General features: G+C 39.2%; 2 protein-coding genes across 3 annotated transcripts in view; both read right to left on the bottom strand.

The window, feature by feature from the left end:
* Positions 1-20028, bottom strand: part of GMCL1 (germ cell-less 1, spermatogenesis associated) — a 53120-nt gene extending 33092 nt beyond the window's left edge. Inside the window, exons 1-7 of the mRNA XM_017853771.1 lie at positions 19546-20028; positions 11632-11755; positions 9487-9583; positions 8289-8386; positions 6061-6176; positions 5117-5182; positions 1729-1813 (exon numbers count right to left, since the gene is read on the bottom strand). Of these exons, the coding sequence (XP_017709260.1) occupies positions 1729-1813; positions 5117-5182; positions 6061-6176; positions 8289-8386; positions 9487-9583; positions 11632-11755; positions 19546-19805 (846 nt within the window). The 5' untranslated portion in view covers positions 19806-20028. The remainder of the gene's footprint in view (positions 1-1728; positions 1814-5116; positions 5183-6060; positions 6177-8288; positions 8387-9486; positions 9584-11631; positions 11756-19545) is intronic.
* Positions 20029-23226: 3198 nt separating this feature from the next.
* ANXA4 (annexin A4) overlaps positions 23227-24398 on the bottom strand; it is an 87454-nt gene continuing 86282 nt past the window's right edge. For both annotated transcript variants that reach the window (XM_017853772.1, XM_017853773.1), the window contains one exon: positions 23227-24236. In XM_017853772.1, the coding sequence (XP_017709261.1) occupies positions 24177-24236 (60 nt within the window). In that variant the 3' untranslated portion in view covers positions 23227-24176. The remainder of the gene's footprint in view (positions 24237-24398) is intronic.

Below are 24398 nucleotides of genomic sequence, written 5' to 3' on the forward strand. Positions count from 1 at the left end.
AAAAAAAAAAAAAAAAAAAAAAAGGGCATGGTGGCATGCATCTGGAGTCCCAGCTACTCAAGAGGCTGAGGTGGGAGAACCTTTTGAGCCCTGGAGGTCAAGGTTGCAGTGAGTCATGATTGCACCACTGTGTTCTAGTCTAAGTGACAGAGCGAGACCTTGTCTCGAGGAAAAAAGAAAAAAATATCATAGTCCAGTGATAAAAATTGGATGTGGGTGCTAAGGAGTAAGCCAATCCTTGAGAAGTCTTTATGGTAACTCACTGGAGATTACTGTATTAAAAAAGTAAAGGTCTAATATATATGTATATTACATTAGTAATTTTATACTAACTTATTCTACTGACTAACAACTCAATTTCACTAAATACTATATGAAATTATAAAAGCAAGAAATTAACACAGGAAAAAGGAGCTTATTTGTCTTATTGCTGCCGAGATAATATGCACAGCAGGTAAGAGCAAAAACTTTTAAATCCTGGACCTGGCACTTAAGAGCTGGGCACATTACCTAATATCTCTGGGCCTTAATTTCTTCATTTGTAAAATGAGCATGATAATATGTTTACCTCATAGGACACTAAAATATTTAATATATATAAATACTTAGAATGGTGTATGGCACGTAAACACCCTGTAAGTATCAGCACTTATCATTACTGGCAGAAAGCAGTTATAACAACAGAAATGAATGCCACTGTGACAACTCACTGCAGGCTGCACCTCCTAGGTTCAGGTGATCCTCCCACCTCAGCCTCCTGAGTAGCTGGGACTACAGGCACAAACACCACACCCAGCTAAGCTTTCGTATTTTTTGTAGACAGGGGTTTTTGCCATGTTACCCAAGCTGATCTTGAACTCTGCGCCGTAAGCGATCCGCCAGCCTGGGCCTCCCAAATTGCTGGGATTACAGGCATGAGTCACTGTGCCTGACCTCTGCACCAATTTTTTAAAAGACTGGATAGCCCAGATAGTAAAGTTCCTTGAAAAAAAATAGTAACAAAATTTCATCTCTACCATGGAAACAAACAAACAAAGAGTCCCTATGAGATAAGCTAGAAAGTGTCTCAGTCTTAAGTTTCACAACTGTGTTAAATACTCACAACACTGTTTTGGGGACAAAAGGGTAAAGGCAGGATTATGCAGTAGGAAGAGGGCAATGGACTGGGACTCCCAAGATCCAGTCTCTGCCTCAAGCCTGCTCTGAGTCTCACTATCTACATGAAAGAATAGTGGCTGATCTGTATCTTCAGAGAGTTGTGAAAATAAAATTAGATTTTTAAAATGTTGAAACTTTTCAAAAGGATGAAGTAAAACATATGCCAGACATGCAAACAGGCCTTTAAAAGAAAATTTCAACATTGCTTAGAAAAGTGTGTCTAAAATGCCATCATTAACTGAAGCTCAACTTCGAAAACGTTCTTAAAAATGATATAAAACATTTCTGATTATGTAAATAAACAAATAACAACAATATATTTTTTGTTAAAGAGAAGTCTGGGAAAAAACAGAAAAGTATTCCTAAAATAGAAAAGTACAAAAAATAAAGTTAAAATCACGAATGATACCAAATCCCTAAATATAAAGACTTTTTAATGTTTTGGCCTATTTCCTTTTCCTACATTTATAACCATCTCTTTATTGCTGGACACTGTTTCCAGTTTTTCACCATTATACACAGTGCTGAGGTGACATCCTTGCATAATATGACATCATATTATGTCAGTACCTTTTTTAGAGCGGTGTATATATCCATCTCCACTTGCATCACAAATAAGTTAGATGAACCAATGAGCTGTTCCATGACATTTATACTGAAAAGGATAAATAGAGGGAGTGAGCTTATCTTTAGGCACAGGCTAAAGGATCCTGGTGGAACTAAAAGCTTTGTCTTTCTTTTAAAAAATACATGGAATTAAAAATGACAGCAGTCCTTCTGCCCAAGACAAAGAATCTTAGAAAACAATCTATCTGGATACAAGGATACTTTTAATTCAGATAGTGTGCTGTGAAAGGTCCTTTTCACACTGATAGGGAAACAAAGAGCTCTGATCTGCTGATTAATCAAGTTAAAGCAAAGTTCCAATAAGATAACTTTCAGTATGCTCTGATAAAATGACAGCCATCCTCTTTTGCCTTCCCCCACTCCACTTCTATGTTTTGTTTTGTTCTTTAAAAAAAGGCCAGGCATAGTGGCTCACATCTGTAATCCCAGCACTTTGGGAGGCAGGAGAATCATTTGAAGCCAGATGTTTGAGACCAGCCTGGACAACATGGTGAGACCTTGCATACAAAAAAAAAAAAAAAAAAAAAAAAAATTAGCCAATCATGTTGGTGTGCACCTGTAGTCCCAGCTACTTGTGAGGTTGAAGGGGTAAAAGGATCACTTGAGCCCAAGAGGTGGAGGTTGCAGTGAGCCGAGACTACCACTGCACTCCAGCCTGGGCAACAGAGCAAGACACTGTCTCCAAAAAAAAAAAAAGACACTAGAATAGCTATATCGTCAAAGTAATCTTTAACCTCTAGGCTTAAGAGAATTGCTTAGTCATAAACTATGGTTTTAGTACTATTCAAGAGCATAAGATCAAGAAACATGTGCTATTTAGAGTGAAAATGACATCATCAGTTATTTTGTTTTGCTTTTCCTTTGTTCTTTCTTTCCTTTGAGCCACAAAAAGCCAAGAGAGCATGTGGGTTTTTAAGAGGATCCTGCTCCTTTTCAAAAGCTCAACGAGAAATTAGAGTTGTCCCCTTGTATCTGTGGGGGGTTGGTTTCAGAACCCCGTACAAATACCAAAATCCTCTATGCTCAAGGCCCTTATATAAAGTGGCACAGTATTTGCATGTAACCTATGCACATCCTCTCATATACTTTAAATCATTTCTAGGTGTTCTTATAGTACTTAATACAATGTAAATGTTATGCAATAGTTGTCATACAACATTGGGTTTTTTGTTATCATTTTTTAAAGTTTTTCCCCCAAATCTTTTCAATCAGCAGTTGGTTTAATCCACAAATGGCGGATCCACGGATATGGAAGGTTGACTGTATTAAAGTGTTTCTAATGATTTTCAAATCAAACATTCTACGGTGATTTATTTATGCCTCAATATCACCAGGTGATGAATGTCTCTCACACTTCTCTACCAAATTACCTCGTAAAGGCAAAAGAAAGGAAAAAACCCAATAATCTAGGTGGTGGTCTAACCATAAAAATAACATTTCTATAAATGGTATCTTGAGAGTTCAAGGAAACTTGAATTCCCTCTATTCCATAATGTATTTAAACATAAAAATGTTTACCTCTCCCCCACCTCAACAACAACAACAACAACAACAACAACAAATCAGTACAATCAGTAAAATTCACATCCCGGGAAGCTATGCAATGTTTGACTTTAGTTTTGTACATTTCCATCAGAAAGTCACTTACTCCCGGGCACATTTGTATCCCTGTCTCCGAAGCACCGCTGTCAAGGAAATGCAAGCCAGAAAATGACTGTAATGCCAACCAGCCTTCAAAAGTTTACTGCTAGCCAGATTTTCTCAGACCCATCACAAATACCTTAGTCCCATTACTACAGATAAGTTCCCCGACAGCAAGAGACCATGATAAAATCATCTCCGCATCCTTCACAGCCACTAACAGAATATCTTTATACATAATGAACAGTTAGGAAGTACTTGCTGCAGGAATAAATGGATAATATGCGTACTTAATCCAAAAAGCCAAACTAAGCTGGGTGCAGTGGTATGTGCCTATAATCCCTGCTACTTGGAGGCTGAGGTGGGAGGACTGCTTGAGCCCAGGAGTTTGAGTCTAGCCTGGGCAACATAGCAAGGCCCCCATCTCTTTAAAAAAGAAAGACTGCTATGCAGCTTGGGTGGTGGGCAGTCCTCATTGTCACAGCCGTATTTCTTGTAGGTTTTTAGAACCCTGGAATCCATTTCTCATGGGTGACTGCGGTCCTATTATTCCAGCTTGGACTACATGGTCCACAGGTGACAAACAAACCTTGGCCCTCTGGCTCCATCTCCAGGACCTCTGGCTCTGCGCTGTGCTGTGTGCGACCGGGTCCCGCTTGAGGATGAAGGCGGCGCAGTTGACTGTGGGAGCCTCTGCAGCCCCAGCCTGAAGCCTGCATGGGACCCTGTGTGGTGCTAACAGTTTTTTTTAAAGGAAGACTGATATTTTCTCAAAGAGAGGGGACGTCACTATGTTGCCCAGGATGATCTCGAACTCCTAGATTCAAGCAATTCTCCCAACTTGGCCTCCCAAAGTGCTGGGATTACAGGTCTAGGTTTTCCTACATCTGCTTTTCTGGTAGAGAAACCCTGAGGACTGATTGGCTTTTGCTTGTCTAAAACCATGGCCTGCGAATTCATAACATTCAGGGACATGGCCATAGACTTCTCTCATCAGGAGTGGGAATACCTTGACCTGGTTCAGAAGACCTTGTACCAGGAGGTGACAGTGAAGAACTATGGTAACTTGTTCTCACTGGGGTCTCACTCTCACTGAGGCTGGAGTGCAGTGTCGCAATCACAGCTCACTGCAACCTTGACCTCCGTGGCTCAAGCAATCCTCCTGCCTCAGCCTCCAGAGTAGCTGGGATTACAGATTTGAATTCAAGGAGTGAAATAATCAGAGACGGAAAAATGTACATTTATAGGAGACACACATTTGTTACTCCACATCAGAGAATTCATTCTAGTGACAAAACCGATCAACATGAAAAGTTTTTGAAGGTTAAAAAAAAAAAAAAGGCCAAAACAGTTTCTTCAAACTTATTTCTCAATAATAAAGATGATTTCTAAAATATACCTTTTAAATTCTCTAAAAGTCTGGCAAAACCTGAAACTTTTCTATAGTCTTAAAACAGTAATGCATTTTTCTATTAAAATTGGTTAAAACAGTAGACATAACATCTATTATATTATTCACAACAAAGAAATAAGTTTGTGTAGCATTTCTTCAGCTTATGGATGTAGTCAAGCCCTTTCATTAAATTGTTTGCTTTTCATATTTTGTGTTCTACAAAATGTTACGTACTTTAACAAATGATAAACAATATTTTAGGATGACTAATTATAAAGTTACTTGAAATTCAGATACCTGAGTTCTTTAAAAAGTTCAACATTCTGGTGAGTCATCAAATTGTTTAGAAGCCATTCAAGGCACCTGAAATTAAAATATATAATTATTACATTATATACCATGTATTTACAATTTATTAAGTAGGACTTACAGTTAAAATAAAATCAGAATATTAATCTTGGCAGAACATGCTCACAACTTTTAATTAACAATAGGAAATTTAGTATTATTTTTGCCAGTAGATATTATTAAGAGAATATTTCCTTTATATTAATGAGAGCATTTCTAGTTTTAAAACTTCATTTTGAGTTTGTGTTAAATAGTTTATTAAGGGGTCTGCATACTACTATAACCTTTAAAATCTCAAAACAGGTACTGCAGCTTTCAAGAGTTAGAAGGACTGTCAGTCATTGCAATGATATAATGTCTATCAGGCCTACTTCTTAAACAATTTTAATAGAAAATGTCCTATAAAGTGCAGTGGCATGATCACAGCTCACTGCAGTCTTGAACCTCCTGGGCTCAAAGAATCCTCTGACCTCAGCCTCCAGAATGGCTGGGACCACAGGTGCATGCCACCATGCCTGGGTAATTTTTAAAATTTTTTGTAGAGATGGGGTCTCCCTGTGTTGCTCAGGCTGGTCATGATCTCCTGGGCTCAAGTGATCCTTCTGCCTTGGCATCCCAAACCACTGGGATTACAGGTGTTAGCTACCACACCTGACCAAGAGTGACCATGGTTTTTATAAGCATATACATAACCCATCTACGGTCACTGACAAAGACAACACTTTTGAGGAATTTACTAACTAGTCCAAAAGTTAAAATGGGCTTTTTAACAAAATTCCATTCCCCTATCCTAATTTTCCTTAATTCTTTCTTTCTTATAGCTATACATTCTCTTAAGAAACTAAAGCAACCAAATTCCTAAAGTGGGATAGGAAGAAAATGAGAAAGGTAACTCACTTTTCTTTACAGAATCTAATCCATAGGTCCCTGCTGATGTGTAATAGCCACATACAGTTTTCACATTAATTGTTTCCTTCATTGTCTCACCACACTGCTGTATTAAACCGTCCTGTAAATATAAATAAGCACTGGAAAGGCCCATTTCACGTGGGAAAATTAGCTCTGATATGTGCTTTTACATATTAAAAGGAAAAAAAAAAGAAAGAAGAAAGAAAAGAAAGAAAACTCATTAAGTGCAGCAAACCTAAGTTTTTTTTTTTTTTTTTAACAAGTCCAATAAAAATACTGAAAAAAATTCAGCAAGTATTCAACTAAATACTTGGAATTTGAAAATGGAAGGTGGGGGGAGCAGTCAGGTACAGATGAATACTGCTATTCTTTTTCTTTTCTATTCTTCCCTCTCTGAGACCTTTGCAAATTTCTTTAGCAGCATTTTGTCTGTTTTGCCATTTCTTTTTAAATTAAGAAGTCTACATAGTCAGTTAACCATGTCATGGGCCTAAACAAATAGTATGCATTAGCAGAAAGTGATTATTAAGTTTAAAATAACTACAATATCTAAGAGACACACCTAAAACAAGTATACTGTTATTTTAAATTATGAACATTAAAGTTTTAACCTAAAATGTTTATATAGGTTTTAAGTGAACTAACTTTAATATATGGAAAGAATACTAGTTTTTGTTCAAATTTCTGAAATATATTCATCATGCAGGTATATTAAGTTAAAGAGTTAGTAAATCATAAAAGTAATACAGAAAGTGAATTTAGAACAAAATCAAAAGGACCAGAGTTAGAAAATAAAGTATACTTATTGGAAATAAGTATTGAAAGGATCAAAACATTTTGAAAATCAAATGATCTCAACCAAGGATATTTAGTAAGCCATTAACTAATATGTCAAATGAATCAGTACAAAAATACTACACAAAAGTAAACAATTTTTTAAGATTAAAATAAAACATTGACTCCATTAGGATTTTCAACTTACCTGGAAATCATTCTAGACTCTTCCCCTTTCCTCTTAACACTTAGTCTGTCACCAAGTCCAGCGGATTATCCCTGAATCTCTCTGCTATCTACTTTTTCCTCTCCAAGCTTATTGCTACTACCCTACTTTCCTCCCTTGGACGACTGCAATACGTTTTTGTCTCTAATGCTGTATTCATCTTTCCTTCAATTCATCTTTCACATTGTTACTGAAGTATTATTTCTAAAACATAACTTTGTCTTTCCTCTGATTAAAATATTCCAAAGGTGCTGTGTACACTAAACTTAGCAATGTGTAACGGTATTTTCATGATCTGGCTTCTGCCCCCCTCTTCTCCAATCCTTCTTGTGTTTATGCAGGAGCCATGTTTCTGTTAGAGTCTTGAATCCTCCACTATTTCACATTGCTAGGTCTTAGTTTACTCTGTTCTGTCTGAAATGCTCTTCCTTCCCCTCTTCCTACTTTGCAATACAAACACACTTTCAACTTTCAAGATTCAATGTGGAAACGTAACTTTCCTCTGTGACACCACCAGGATGAACTGACTACTTCCTTCTTTATGGATTCACTAAATGATACAGGATGTTTATTATCATATCTATAATATTGAACAGCTCTTACTTTACCTCTGGGTTTCTATATCAACCCTCCCACCGCTCTCCACACATACATACTATATTGTGAACTTTTTGAAGGTAAGGATTACATCTTAAGTTACCTTTGGATTTCTGTGTCTAGTTTGACACAGTGCTCAATACACTTCTATTAAATGAACAAATCTGTCATTCTGCCGGTAGATTAAAATACATATATGTGATTTATACACAATTCTTTCAAAACTAAGAGAAATTTAAATAGTAGGAATGCATGTTTATTTGAACCCATGAATGAAATTAATTGGTAATCATAAGCCATCTGCTTAATAGTCAAGTCATTAATGAATAGAAATCTGTAAATGACCTTAGACAAGTAAGTTTCTTCCACATTATAGTCATACTAAGATATCTACACAGAAATGGCCTGCATTCATTTTACGCAGACATCAAGACTCCCTCAGTTGTAATAAATTGCTTTTGGTTAGGCATTTTAAATGATTTATAACAAATGGCATATTTATACATATCATTTTATTTAAAACTCTAAAAGCTAAGCTTTATTTTGTTTTGGAGTACACACTTTGAGAAAAAGATTATTATTCTGAACCTTTCTTTGAATCATGTGCATACTTACCAACTGCAGCAAACAAGCTGCTGCCAAAATGGCAACAACTCGACTGGGCTTTATCAAGACATCATCTCGATACAGTGAACCAAATGCAACCTGTAGTGCTGAAAGCAAGGTACACATGTAAGATGAAATAATATTTATATCTTTTACAAGTATTATACAAATAACAACGATGACTGTCTTCACACACAAAGACATTTGTCTAAATGTGGCATGTACATAAAAGGATAACAGAAGTATCTCTTTAATTAAAAACGCTAGTAATGGTTACTGGTTGACACTGTTAATTTAATAACAAGGTTATAAATTTCTGCTTATTCTACCAAATCTAGCTGCATTCTTCTAACATATAATCTTGACATCAGTGGTCACAACCAAGATGGCTTGAAAGAAGTTTTATAAGATACTCCTGAGTAGACCAATCGTTAAGTACAAATACGCAGACTCAAAGATAATCTTAACCCTGCTGCTTTCAGCACTTCACCACTGAGAAATGTGGTACAGTTCCTGAGTCCTGTCCATGCCACACTCATGCCCAGCCCCCACAGTGATCTATGCCTGTCCATCCTTCCTCCACCGCCACTGTTATGAATGTCCCACATGGTTTGCTTTGTAAATATTCTTAACTATTTCTTTGCCTTTGTATTGAACACCAGGTACTTCCATGTGGACCACCAATGAGGGGAGCAGCAAGAGCACTGGAATGGGAATGAGGAGAGCTGTAGTCTGACATAGGCTCACTAAACTGCTCTGAGATCCAAAGTAAGTCCCTTAACTCCTTTGGGCCTCAGCTTCCTCAACTAAGGATTCTTTTAGCTCTAAAACAATATTACATGATTTATGCCTTTATTGTTCCCAGAAAATAGAAAATAATCAATAAGTATTATTTATCAGATTTTCTACATAATTCAAAAAAATGGTCATACTTTTCCTTCCTTCATCCTACGTCTTCCATATCCCAGGTGGGCATATTTACAAAGATAAGTAAACAGACTGATAAGGCCCACATGACAAAACAGATCAGTGATAGGATGGACAGAACTGACAGACTATGGCGTAAATCAACATAAAATTATCACCTTGAGGTGATAAAAGGAGTTTTCTAGACTACAAGGCTAGAAGGAATTATTTATTTTCTACCAAAAGAATAAGATTATGTTTTTATGATTCTTGCATAATAGTTAATTATTATGGTAGTTACCTTCTACATCAATGTTCTGGTCAGGAATCTCCAGTTCAATAATATTCATGCTGGATTCTTTCCAAGAACCACTGAACATACTAGAAAAGTAGCCAGACTTTAAAAAAAAAAAAAAAGTCAACGATTATCAAGCACTTTCTGTGTCTTCCAAATTATTTTCCCATTTCTAATTCTAAGCAACTATTCTATCCATTAACTAAACTCATCCATTCTATTACTTCAACAGAAAAAGAACTGCCAAATATGTCTACAGGAGAAAAGAAATTAAGATAAGGACACTATTAGGTGTATCGAAATATACTTTCAGTTTAGTACTATTTTTGACAAAAAACTAAAATTCCTATATTACTATCTAAATTGAATTCCTGTATTTCTATTTGAACCTGGTTAGCTTTTTACTCAAACTGTTGAATCCTCACTGTACATCTGAGTGGCTATAAAGGACCAAACCAGTCCCAAGTCAGCACAAACAGGATGATCCCCAAAGAAATTAGGGAAAATCCAAAATTTAGTTTAATCTAATGAGAAATTTCCAGAATGGACCTGAATTCTTGGAAAGGTATAGAATGAAGTCTTTAGTTATCTGCCAGATAGCACTCCTCATAATTAGAATTACTTTGAAATTGATAAAATGTTAACTAATTTATTTAAAAATGTTACTGAGTACTTAGTATGTAGAAGGCACTGTGAATATAGCAATAAACAAAATCAATATTGTTTCTGTCCTCAGGGGGCTTATATTTTAGCATGTGGCTTGAACTATAATCAATACAGCTTCCATGAGAGGTAAAGTTTTAACAGAGGTATTCTCAACCTTAAGTTCACAAAACTGCTTTCAGATATTAAAAAGAAATAATATGAATCATATGCTGAAGTTAAAAAGCAATATTCTGATATAGTGTCTGGGCAACATACTTCAAGCCAAAATAAATTTGTTTCAAAACACATTTTTTTTTTTTTGAGACGGAGTCTTGCTCTGTCACCCAGGTTGGAGTGCAGTGGTGCGATCTCGGCTCACTGCAAGCTCCGCCTCCCAGGTTCACGCCATTCTCCTGCTTCAGCCTCCCGAGTAGCTGGGACTACAGGCGCCTGGGGTTTCACCGTGTTAGCCAGGATGGTCTCAATCTCCTGATCTTGTGATCTGCCCGCCTCGGCCTCCCAAAGTGCTGGGATTACAGGCATGAGCCACTGCGCCCGGTCTCAAAAACACATTTTAAAACATGATTAAAATGTTAGAGAAGGCAATTCCTTTCCAAATACTTTTACTGAAAAAGTTTATACTATACTGTCTTACCAGTAATTATTCTCAAATGGTAAAGAGGAAAATATAAGTTCCAAAGGATAAAACTGTTGTTTTATTCCTAGTGCCTAGACCAATATCTGGCTTATAGATTTGATAAAAGAAAATGAATAAAATATTTGGGCCCTTAGAGCAACATTGTATTCTATTTTGAAAACTCTGATTTTTTTTTTTTTTTAGACAGAGTCTCGCTCTGTTACCCAGGCTGGAGTGCAGTGGCACGATCTCAGCTCACTGCAACCTCCATCTCCCAGGTTGAAGCAATTCTCCTGTCTCAGCCTCCTGAGTAGCTGGGATTACAGGTGCCCATCACCATGCCGGCTATGAAAGTTCTGAATTTTTAAAATGGGGTGGCAAGTAGCAATATTTTCAGTACAGAAATCGACTTAGTCTATATACTTTTTGGTGTTGTCTTTACCTGGATTTTCCAGGAGAGAACTTTCCACTCACACTCAATGTGAACTACAAAGCAACATTTCAGGTGAGTTTATCCAATTTAAATAACCATAAGCAAAATAAACACATTACAATCTTAACTTTAATGTTAAATATTTTTCCCCAACTTTTCCCCTTTTATCAACAGAAGGCACCGAAAAAAGCACTTTATGAAGTAATGACAAATACGTAGTATTAGGCTCGTATGATACTGAAATCTCAAAATCTCTTTCTAGACCAAACTTAGTTTTCACTAACAATGCTTACCATTTTCTTACAGACTTTTACCAAATGAGAGGATTTAACCACTATGATGTTCATGCAAAAGATTACTGTGAAGTGCAATGAGAAAGAACATGACTTAAGAGTTTAAGTGATTACCCTGTTACTCAAATAGAAAAAATACTTACTTGACATAAATATATTTTGTGTAAGCTCCATTCTTCTCCTAGAGCACAAATCTTAATGTCACTGTTTTCACCATTCAAAAATAATGTTTGATAAATATATTTAGATGTACTCTTTAATTTTTTCCTGTTAAAAGAAATGAAAGTCACATATTTATATAAATTGAATGTTTTACTGATTTTGCATATATTTCTAAATACTCCTTTTATTCAATTTCTATTAAATAGAGTCAAAATAATATTTGTGTAAAAGGATAGGGGGAGAGTATATATTCAAATTTTCTTGTGTCTAGAAGAGTACATAAGAAACTAACAATAGTGGTTATCTCTGGGGTCCTTTATGCATGAGAGAGATAGTGGAGAAATGGGGGCGGCATGGGAGGCAGACTTTTCACTACACACATTTTAGCAATTTTGGACTAATTTAATTACCTATTCAATAGATTAAGAAGTTAGCATGTTGATTTTTTTGCTTATTTCCTTATTTAAAAACCAGCACTATGAAGGAACTCAAATAGTGCAATAATCTGCAACTAGGAAATGGAGAACAAGAGTAAACATTTCACTTACCCAAGTAATTTTAAATTTTAAATGATTTTAAATTTAAAATTTTAATTTTAAAATGATTTACATTTAATCTTACTTTGGTACCAACCTATTCTTAAACTACTTAAAATGTTTTCTTCCCGCTGGACAAATGGTTTGCAACCTTATATCAAAGGTTTTCTTTTCTTATTTGTTTTTTGAAATTATTTATTTATTTTAGATGAAAGGTTTTTTAAAACTGCTCAAAGGAGAAGTCTTAGGGGCCACCAAGGAGAGCTGAGGAGTGAACTGTGAGTATCCCATCTAACTTCAACCAAAGCAGCATCACCTATTATATCTGTAAACATACTGGATTTCTGCACAGATATAATTTAAAGGAAGAACTTGACTAAAAAAATAAAGTTTGAAAATAATTGCTCAAAATGGTCTAGTAACCAAGAAAAGGCCCCAGGCAGAGGCTGATCAATATCTCAAATTCCTGACCAATTCTGACAGCTTTCCTAGCACATAAAACTTTCAATCTCTTTTTTTTTTTTTTTTTTAAGACGCAGCCTCGCTCTGTCGGCCAGGTTGGGGTGCAGTGGCGCGATCTCAGCTCACTGCAAGCTCCGCCTCCCGGGTTCACGCCATTCTCCTGCCTCAGCCTCCCGAGTAGCTGGGACTACAGGCGCCCACCACCTCGCCCGGCTAGTTTTTTTTGTATTTTTTAGTAGAGACGGGGTTTCACCATGTTAGCCAGAATAGACTCGATCTCCTGACCTCGTGATCCGCCCGTCTCAGCCTCCCAAAGTGCTGGGATTACAGGCTTCAGCCACCCCGTCCGGCCCTCAATCTCTTTTTAAAAATGAAGTAATTGTTTCAGATGACATCCTGAACTGGTGAATTTAACACCTGTGTACTTAACACCTCTTCCTAGCCAACAATAAAAACAGCACATGCCTTAGTGGTAACAGACTTGGGTTTGAGTCCCAGCTGCCCCCCTGTTCAGTTATCACAGCTGTAAAAAGAGGACATTAATAGTACCCACTTCATTGATTATGATGAGAAATCAAGAGACAGTGTAGTTTCCAGTTCCTGATAGCAGAATGTACACATGTTGGCTTCCCATCCCTCCCCAAATTACATTAAAGATTAAGAGTACAAAAAGGAATAAGTCCACACCAGGAAAAGGTAAAGGGTAGACTCATCACTTGATGAGAGATTTACACAGATCTGAAAGTTAGAAAATAAATTCAAATGAAAAAGAACAGTGAAAGCCATAGCCAAAACATACATTATGGAGGGCTAGGATGGAGGCTAAGCTTATCTGCCCGTTAGAACCCTTGGGAGAAAAGTAGGATGAGGTCTCAGGGAAACGAAGGCAGAAGAAAGAAGAGGGGCAGAAAATGGGGAAATTAGTGCCTTCTCCACTCTATGAACACAGATTATAGATAAGGATAGTACAGATACTGAGGCAAAAATATTCCAAGGCTTTTCTAGAAACAGCACAAAGCTAATGGAAGATCTAAGGCTGTAGGGTAGCTGCTGGTGCCCAGACAAAGCAATCCTCATTCTGAAATTTAAAGAATCTGTGGCCTGTTCACTCCCAATCCATTCACCCTGAGTCATGGTTCCCAAACTGTGTGTGAAATTCACCAGTTCAGGATACCATCTGAACTTAGAGCACCACAGCCAACTCAGAGAGGCATGTGGAATATTTTAAATTTGAAGGAAACACAGTAACACCTTTCAGATACCATGCAATCTGCTATCATTAGGTTGTTTGGCCCTAACTATGAGGTATTTCTTTTGGACCAGGGGTGAAAATTACTAAAACATGAAATGTGCTGTGATCCATGAAAGCTTGGGAACCTCTGCTCTACAAAGCATGCCCCACCTAAAACCAGCTTAGTAGTCTTCTTACTCAAAGAAGAGGTACATTGGAAATAGATCTATTTACTTAATTAAAACACCATACACCAGTTACTCATTCTTCAATGTAAGTGGACAAGCAAGGAAGGATCACCCAACATGAGGAAGAATAAGAGCATATGAGAGACAGAGAGACAGAGAGAGAGAGAGAGAGACAGAGAGAGAGAGAGAGACAGAGAGAGAGAGAGAGACAGAGAGAGAGAGAGAGAGGCTCCATCCATCCCTGGAAACATATAATTCAGGGAAAAGAGAGGAACAAAAAATCCTCTCACCAGTATACCTAGAGATCTGAGATTATTATATTCACCCCGTAGGAAGCTATGATGAAGGATGACTCAGAACAAGAAAGAGCTTTTAGAGACTAAAGACATGATTACTGAAATTTAAAAAAACAAACAAACCATTCTTTGGTTTTTCTTCCTCATGTTGGGTGATCCTTCCTTGCTTGTCCACTTACATTGAAGAATGAGTAACTGGTGTATGGTGTTTTGAGTAAATAGATCTATTTCCAATGTACCTCTTCTTTGAGTAAGAAGACTACTAAGCTGGTTATAGGTGGGGCATGCTTTGTAGAGCAGAGGTTCCCAAGCTTTCATGGATCACAGCACATTTCATGTTTTAGTAATTTTCACCCCTGGTCCAAAAGAAATAGGGCCAAACAACCTAATGATAGCAATGAAAAAGTTAAAGGAAATTTCCCAGAACATAAAGCAAAAAGACAAAGAAAGGAAAAAAGAAGAGACAGATGCATAATCCAAGAAATCCAAAATCCAATTAAGAGGCATCCAAGAAAGCGAAAATCAAGACAACAAGAGAAAGGAAATTATGGAAGAAATTAATGGAAAAAAATTTCCCAAAACTAAGGTAGTATATGAGTCTTCAGATTATAAGGAACAAGTACCAAGGCCATTAGAAGACCCATACTTAAGCACATTCTAGTTAAATCCTAAAATACCAAAGAAAAGTTCCACAAGTTCCAGAGAGCAAAAATGGTCACCTGAAAAGAGAATTACACCAGGATCAAATTTTTCATCAAGACTGTAGGCCTGAAGACAATGAAGCAGTGTCATCAAAGATATGAAGAAAGTTATTTTAGATTTCCATACTCAGACAGAGGATGAATAAAGTAAAAGAGACTAAATTTATATTTAGATATGCACAAATTACCCCCTTTTGCACCCTTTCTTGGAAAATATTTGAGGTGTATTAAATAGTTCCTAAAATGAGTGAGAAAGAAATGCAGGCTACACAAAATAGTGAATTCAATCCTAGAGATGGGGTGAAAAGAAGTCCCAGCATAAGAGCAGACAAATCCAGATTGGAACAGGAGGATGGAAGAGGTCTAGGTTTTAGAGAAGGATTCCATGAAAGTGTGTTTCGAAAGACTTTTCTGTGTTTTTTCAGAAAAACCTGAAGCCATGATGAAGGATTATTGTTACTTGTCAAGAGTGGGGGAAAGGCCATTATATACTCTGGGACAATAAAAAAGCAATACAAAAAAAAAGGCACTGTCCAAATAAGATACAAACAAAAGCAGGGCCTGACTTTAAGCACTTGATGGAATATAAGAACAGATTCCATATGACTGTGAGGTTGGAAAAATTTCTCCCTTTGAACAGACAAGGGGTTGTGACATTGGACCCATCAAGTATGATTTATAATCCTAGCACACTACATAACTCTTCAGAAACAATATTTACATAGTTATAACTATGTAATGTTGTTTCAATTTTTTAGAGACAAGCTATGGACAAAACACTCAAGATCTGGTTGTAGAACAGTGTGGGTTTTAACAGTCTTGTAAATGTAAAAGTAAAACATGCAGTTGACAAAGGTGTGAGGTGGAAGTTGGGCCTAAAAGCTAAAACTTCTCATAAGGTGGTCTGTTGATGTGGGAGGGCACACCAGACAACCTCAGGAAGTATATACTAGGGCCAACACACAAAATTCAACATCTTAATACTTTCTCTTTTAAATTTTATATTTTAGTTTTGAGACAGGGTCTCACTCTGTTGCCCAGGCTGGAGTGCAGTGGCGCAATCTTGGCTCACTACAACCTCTGCCTTCTGAGTTCAGGTAATTCTCCTGCCTCAGCCTCCCAAGTAGCTAGGAATACAGGCGCACACCACCATGGCTGGCTAATTTTTGTATTTTTTGGTAGAGGCGGGGTTTCACTGTGTTGGTCAGGCTGGTCTCAAACTCCTGGCCTAAAGTGATCTGCTTGCCTTGGTTTCCCAAAGTGCTGGGATTACAGGCGTGAGCCACCGTGCCTGGCCCATCTTAGTGTTTTCTTATACCCTGCATCCGTACTGGGCTGAATAATCCAAGCATCTTCTAGTAATATACACACACTAAACTCTGATATGCATTTTCTGATAAAGGTTTGCTTTAAAAACTTTCCATTCCAGTCTACTTACGTAGTCTAGGAGTTGGTACACTTTTTCTGTAAAGGTCTAGATAGTTAATATCTTTGGCCTTCTGGGCCAAAAGGCCTCCAAATAATTTTGTTGGCATCCTAGTAGGCAGTGTCCTGCTTGCCAGCCTCAGCCTACCACACCTGAGCAAACTTTTCCACCATCCAGTGGGCTACAGCCACACCTCCTTCAACATCATCTGAATCTTAGCTTGGTAAAGGGTTGGGAGCACCTATTCCAAATTTGTTCCTTCTGTGGCTATTCTGCCTCAGTCTTAGAAGTACTGACTACTCCATGTATTTCTAGAGATCTCTTTACCTTAGCATTTTGTCCTCAGTAGTTAATTCTCTGTGCCTTGTTAATAATGTTTCTAATAAATTTCCTGTATTCAAATTGCTGTGTGATTTCTCTCCTTCAAATGCACTGTGATGTATATTTCAATAATTACATTAAATGTAAGTGGTCTAACTACTAATTGAAAGGTTAGATTGTCCTGTTGGATAAAAGAAGCAAGACTCAACTATATGCTGTTTACATGATACCTATTTTAAATATACACAGGTAAAAAGTGAAAGAAGGGAAAATGAGATATTCAGACATTTATCAAAAGAAAGTGGCTGATGGATACACTACAATCCCAGACTTCACCACTACCCGTTATATGCATGTAAGAAACCTGCACCTGTACCCACTAAATATAAATAAATAAATAAATAAATAAATACATGTATGTGGTAGTGGCTAAATTACTAGGGATAAAGAAGGATGAACATTTTGTTGTGATAAAGGGGCCAATTCATCAAGGAGACATATTTACTGCATGCTTACATGCTAGACATTGTGCATTTGTTTGTCCTCATATTTGTCAAAGCCTAAAAGGCAGGTATTTATATCTCCAATTTACATATGAGGAAAATAAGGCTATTAAGTGCAGAATACAGACAAGAAGTCAAAATTTTTTTTTTTTTGAGACGGAGTCTCACTTTGTCACCCAGACTGGAGTGCAGTTGTGCCATCTCAGCTCACTGCAACCTCACCTCCCAGGTTCAAGCCATTCTTCTGCCTCAGCGTACCGAGTAGCTGGGATTACAGGCGCCCGCCACCACGCCTGGTTAATTTTTATATTTTTAGTAGAGACAGAGTTTTGCCATGTTGGCCAGGCTGGTTTTGAACTCCTGACCTCAGGTGATCTGTCTGCCTCAGTCTCCCAAAGTGCTGGGATTATAGGCATGAGCCACTGCGCCTGGCCAAGAACTCAGAATTTGAACTCTTAAAACTATGCTACAGGTTTGCAACGGTGGCTCACACCTGTAATCCCAACACTTTGGGAGGTAAGGCAAGAGGATCACTTGAACCCAGGAGTTCAAGGCCAGCCTGGGTGGGGAACAGAGTGAGACCTTGTTTCTACAAATAAAAAAATTAGCTGGGTGTGGTGGGGGTGCATGCCTGTGGTCTCAGCTACACAGAAGGCTGAGGTGGGAGAATTGCCTGAGTCTGTGAGGTGGGGGTAGAGTGCGCCATGATCCCACCACTGCATTCCAGCCTGGGCGACAGAGCGAGACCCTGTCTCAAAAAAGAAAAAAAAATTTCCAAAAAAAAACTATGCCACACTGACTCTTCAAAAAGGTTACAGGGTCAGGCATGGTGGCTCACACCTGTAATCTGAGCACTTTGGGAGGCTGAGGTGGGAGGATCGCTTCAGCCCAGGCGTTTGAGACCAGCCTGGGCAATATAGTGAGATCCCTGTCTCTTTAGAAAAAAACTCCAAAAATCAAATAAACAACAAAAAAAGTTACTGAATAGTATTCACAGTAGGGGTCCATTTTGTAAATAAATAAAATATTCATTAAAAAATGGTACAAAAGGTTTTATAAACCAAACTATTAAGTTTTTAATCTATGATTCCTTTTTTACAATATGTAACACTAGTATAGCAAAACCTTTTTGAATCTGCTCATAAAGTTTAATTTTACGCCGGGTGCGCAGTGGCTCACGCCTATAATTCCAGCACTTTGGGAGGATGAGGCCAGCAGATCACCTGAGTTTGGGAGTTTGAGACAAGCTTGGCCAACATGATGAAACCTGTCTCTACTAAAAATAGAAAACATTAGCCAGGCGTGGTGGTGCGTGTCTGTAGTCCCAGTTACCCGGGAGGCTGAGGTACAAGAATCGCTTGAACCAGGAAGTGGAGGTTGCAGTGAGTTGAGATCGCACCACTGCACTCCCGCCTGGGTGACAGAGCAAGGCTCTGTCTGAAAAATAAAAAAAGAAAAGAAATGATTAAAAAAATTTCATCTGTGACCCTATCAAATCACCTTTAAAAACAAAAGCAGAAAAAACAAATTGTTTGTGTAAGAATATATTCTACCTATAAACTACATTCCAATTCCAGGTCACAAGTCAATATTCCATCTTTCAACTCATCAGAAAAAAAAAAAAAAAGTTAAGCAAGCTGCAGCAGCACCGCCCTACATACAGTACATCCACGGTCAACGACTTCAACTACTAGAAACTTGCACAGACTCTGTTCCTGGTTAGGAACAAATGTACACTACTGATAAACTTCACCTTTACGATTAACGAGAAATCCTGCGTGCAATTATTTCCCCTCCACTGAGTGGGCGACAGTAAGAGTGCCCATTTCAGAGATTACATTTAGTGTCTGTACTAAGGCAACCGGATGCAAAACAACTTAGTCTGCGGCTACCCACTTGAGAGGGCAAAGGTGGCCTGGGAAGGCCAGCCAGCCGGGCGTCTCTAAGGTTTAACGAGACGCGAGCTCGGGCTTGGCGTTTCTCATCCTCATCTTGGGGCTGTAACAACACCCTGGAAGCGTCTGTGGTTAAAAATGCAGAACACCAGGCGTCTCCTAAAGCGCTCCCCCGTCCGCCCGGCATCGGGCGGGCTTCCACATTCACTTGTCAAGGGCACGACCCCTCTCCATAGGCTGGGGAGCGCTGCACCCCGCACGCGCACGGGGCGCCGGCTCGGCCCCAGGCCCAACAGGTGCGGGTCCGGGTCCGCGCAGGTGCATGCCCCCACGTACCTTCGAGGGGTGCTGAGGAGCCGCTGCTGCTCGTCCCCCTCCTCCTCATCCTCGTCCGTCTCCGAGTCAGGGTGACAGTAGCAGAAGGCCCCGCTGCTCCGCTTGCGCTTGTGGCTGCCCGGACAGTAACAGAAGCCGTGGCCCGCCGCATCGTCTCCAGTGTCCGGCCTCCGGGCCGAGCCCCCCGCCCTGGCACCCTGCGCCTGCTGGGCAAGGGCTCGTCTTGGCTGGCGCAGCACCCGGCTGCTCAACGATCCCATGGGTCACGGCTCCCCGAGACTTCAGGGAGCCCAGAGAAGGGGGTCTCCCGCCATGGCCCGGCCGCCGCCGCCAGCCTTCCCCGAGCGCAGATGCCTACACCGCCACCTTCTCACGCGCAGCCCCAACCGTTGCAGCGGACAGCCTCCATCCTCCGCCCCGCCCGCAGCTTCTGGTCGCTCAGCGCGCTAGCACAGCAGGACCTCGCCCCCTCGCTTTCGCAACAAAGCGCGGGCCGGAGGGCGCCTGCGTATGGCGAGCCTCCGGAAGGGGCGGGGCAAGGCAGGCGTGCGTGCGTGCGTGGCAGGTGGAGCCTGCGCACAACCCAGCGGGCCTGCGGTGGGCCTAACCTCCTATTAATCTGAACTTAGGCGTAGACGCAGTGTTAAGCCGTAGTTCACACACGCCTTTGTAGTGGCAAGACTTGGGACTTCAGTCACGCATTCTTTCTACAAAGGTACCTTGAGCCCCCCGTGCTTATGGACCTGTGCTAAGCAAGTGGCAAAACCCCGAAGCTATTTGGTCTCCTTGCGGGAGCTCGGCGCTTGCGGGGGCCACGCTCTGCTTTGTTGGGCGTGGCCTCCTGTGAGAGGGCCCCTAGGCTGAGGCGCTATGCTGGATTCCTGGGCTTCCTTAACAGGAGCCCTACCCTGCTGTAGACGTGAAAGGAACCCGTTAAGTTACGGGAACGTTCCCGGCACTCCTTTCCTTTCCTCTCAAGTGCCAGTGGGATGTCCGAATAGGGTCTGGCACCATGACTGTCCGTACTCAAAAAAAGTGCCTTCAGGAGGCCCTAGCAAAATTGACAAGTGTCTGCCTGGAGGAGCTGCTCTTGTGATGGACTCCGGACAGCGAGCGTTCACTCCCTGACTCCCTTCTATTACTTTTTAAGTAAAATAATAAAAATATTTATCCTGTGGACCGACCACTAGCTTGAAATTTTATACTTGGTTTCATTCTTTTTTTCCTCTCCGCTTTATTGAGGTGTAATCGATGATTCATTCTTTTTAAATAGAACAGTACAGATAGGCAGAAGCCCCTGTGTACCTCCTCCATCTCATTCTGTCTTCCTCCCCAGTGGCAATCACTGTGCTGAGAATGTTGTATATCATTATGTCCATGTATGTCCTTATATGCGTACCCATATTTTCTTTTGCATGTTTAGACATATCATGGAACGGAATCACAGCTGTACCTCTCACTGTGCACCTTTCTCCTCTCAAAATTATACTCGAGATTTGTCCATTTGGTCAATTGCTAGATAATTTTCACTGCTCATTGAATGACTGAACCATATTTGTTTTTACATTCCTTAGTGAGAGAGGTTATTTCTACTTTAACGGCCTTACAGAGCAGCAATGAACATCATGTGCAATGGATTCGCCAAGCCGATTCCCAGAAGTGAATTTACTGGGAAATTTGCAACTTTGTTAGCTATTACTAAATTGCTCTCTGGGTTGATTGCATCAATGTACCAATTTAGACTCCCATCGGCAGTATACGTAGTTTGAGGGCCCCAGTGGACTAATGTCTGATTCGTGTATGAGAAATCTGAACTGAGAGAGGCTAGCCGACGCAGCTTGGGGTGGAGGTGGGAGGCAGAGAATGATGGCTGCAGAGGGATCAGCTTGCATGCACAGAATTTGCCAGCACAAAGAACGTGCAGGTGTTTCCCATGGAGCAGATGTGGACCACCATGAGAGAGCTGGGATAGGATCATCTTAGGTCATGCCCAACAGGTCTAGGAGGAAAGCAATGAACTTCAGCACTGAGAACCTCAAAGAGTCACCAAATTCCTGGAGGCTGAAAAAGGAGTACACATTTGCCTTGCCAAAGGAACCGCAGGTGAGTAGCATGATGAGGTCGACAAAGGAACCCACAAGAATGCCCACAAGAATCAACTTTAGTCTGTCAGAGTCACGCAGGGCTGATCCTCTACCACTACAGCAATGACAGTCAGGTAACAACTTTCCTGCTCCCCTTAACTCTCTTCTCTGCTACAGCCCAGACATGGTAGGTTGGGGCAGGGGAAGAACGTGGAAGGAAAGCTAGGTGGAAAAAGAAGAGAAGCCCATAGTCACCCTTTCCCCAGAAACCAGCTTCCTACTGGCAGTAGGCCAGAAGTAAGTGAGGGAAGAAGCCTCAACTATAGATCAAACTTGGAATTTTGACTGGATATATTACTTACTAAAATGACACTGTTTTATGACCTTAAGGGACTACACAGTAGGACTTTAAAACCTAAGACTGAACAGAAAAATTATGACTCTATTCTCTATCTGAATCTACATCTAAAAGAACTAGGCCCGCTGAATAAATGTAAGTGGACAGTGGGGAGGGAAAAACAAAGTTACTTCATAATTATATCTCAAAGTCATGCTAATTCAATATGACAAACTTTCCTCCAGGGTGACTTTATCCTACCTTCTAGAAATCTGGTGAATAAATGCTATTTGTTTTAAAATTTTGGCCAACCTATGTATCATTTAAACATAAAACTTCTACCAAAAAATTCACCATGCTTCCAAAGACAAAATAAAGCTGATTTGGAGATTCTGTGGTCTTCTGGGAACGCCCTGAAATGGCAGTATTATTTCCTGTAAGTAACTGGAGTGACTAAATATTCACATAAGTAGCTTCTACCAGTAGCTGTAGCTTTTATAATAAACAACACAAAACTAAAAAATTATTATTCCACCCACCAAAATACAACGGATGTTATAAAATGAACAAAGAAGGCAAGTATTCTTACTATAAGAATATAAATGTCTTTCATACATTTATGATATTTAATATAAATGGTCTACTTAGAGCAGACAGCATCACTCGTTTCCAGAGAATAAGTTCATACATTATTTTATGATATTGAGTAGTGTTTGGCATATGTGAACATTAGCCAGTAGGCATACATAAGACTAAATATGTGATTTTTTTCTTATATTTTAATTCCTATAGAAACTGAGCAACACAAGGCCTTCAAAAATAGCTCCTTTCAGGGGTTGGGATGAAAAACCTCAGAAGGTGAAAAGTGGATCACAGAAAGACTATACCTCGTTTTAAAGACACTCTCCTCTCCTCCCCTCCCCTCCCCATCCCTTTAAGATTTGGTTTCTCGCTCTGTCGCCCAGGCTGCCGTGATCTCGGCTTACTGCAACCTTCACCTCCTGCCTCCTGGGTTCAAGCAATTCTCCCTGACTCAGCCTCCTGAGTGGCTGGGATTACAGGCACCTGCCACCAGAGCCAGCTAATTTTTGTATTTTTAGTAGAGATGCGGTTTCTCCATGTTGGCCAGGCTGGTCTTGAACTCCTGACCTCAGGTAATCCACCCACCTTGGCCTCCCAAAGTGCTGGGATTACTGGCGTGAACCACTGCCCCCAGCCTAAAGACACCATTTTAAAATTAAAATTATTTTTCCATGTTCATACAAAGTGAACTTTTTAATTAAATCCAAGTACATCTTCAGAATGTTCCTAGAGTTGAAAGGCACAGTGCAAACAGAAATTACTACAATCAACAAAATTGAAAAGATTTTAAAAGTATTTTAGCACAAAAAAGTTTTCTTTATATCAAACTAAATTCAGAACATTACATAATTCCCAGAATACCTAGTTTGAAGCTTATTTGTTTTTTCCATTCACTTGCAAGCTGGATTAAGACATTAACTATCATAATATGGAATGTTCGGCATCTATGTTTGGTAACCAGATGTATATGGTTTGTATAACCATACTTTAGAATTTAGTTTGTTCAGATAAATTGGTTTTGGTATACGTTGACTACAGAAAGTGATTTCAACATAAGATGTGATGAAGGAAGTCTCCCATGAAAAACTTAGTAAGGATCAACTAATGCTATGGACAAAACCTAAAAAAAGAGATTTGTAGATGCTTTCAAGGCTTTGACTATGAAATATAGAAAACTGGATAGGCGTTCTCACTAATCAGATGCTTACAATTGCAAATGAAGAAAATACTAGCTACTCTAAAAATTAGATTAGGGAAAAAAGTGATTTTAGAACAGTTTTCCATTTAAAAAATTTTTCACTGAAAAGAAAATATGGAATAATTTAATATATTCAATGTCTGTGAAACACAAGGTATAAAGTAATCTTTTAAAACATGGAATACATTTTATTTCTATTTTAAATCTCCATTTATGTCTTACAAGCTTTGAAATGCAAGTACAGCTTTAAAGCATTATAATGACTAATTATAGGCGAATAATAATACAGACAGTCTATATCCTAGGAGGCAGCTGTAGGCGTTTTAATTGGAAATAAGCATTCTGAGATAATGATAATAGCAGTGTAGAAAAATGAAGTTAAAAAAATTCAAAGTGTGGAGAATCCTCCTGTCCTTCTGGGATTTTTATTTTAATCGTCTCCTCCACAGAGAACAAGCAGTACTTTCCTGTAGTCTCCGGATGTGTCACCCTGTTGGATAGGGAAGCAAAGTGAGATAAATAAATTTTGAAACAAAACACACAGTTCAAAGTCATCTAAGCCAACTTTTCAAGCTTGGCTGGATTTTCTTAGCTTTAAATTTTTTTTTGTTATTTTTTATTACAAAGGTAATACTTATTTAGTGTAGAAAAT

The sequence above is a fragment of the Rhinopithecus bieti genome, unplaced genomic scaffold, assembly GCF_001698545.2.
Source record: "Rhinopithecus bieti isolate Rb0 unplaced genomic scaffold, ASM169854v2 scaffold_36315, whole genome shotgun sequence".
Taxonomy (NCBI): Eukaryota; Metazoa; Chordata; class Mammalia; order Primates; family Cercopithecidae; genus Rhinopithecus; species Rhinopithecus bieti.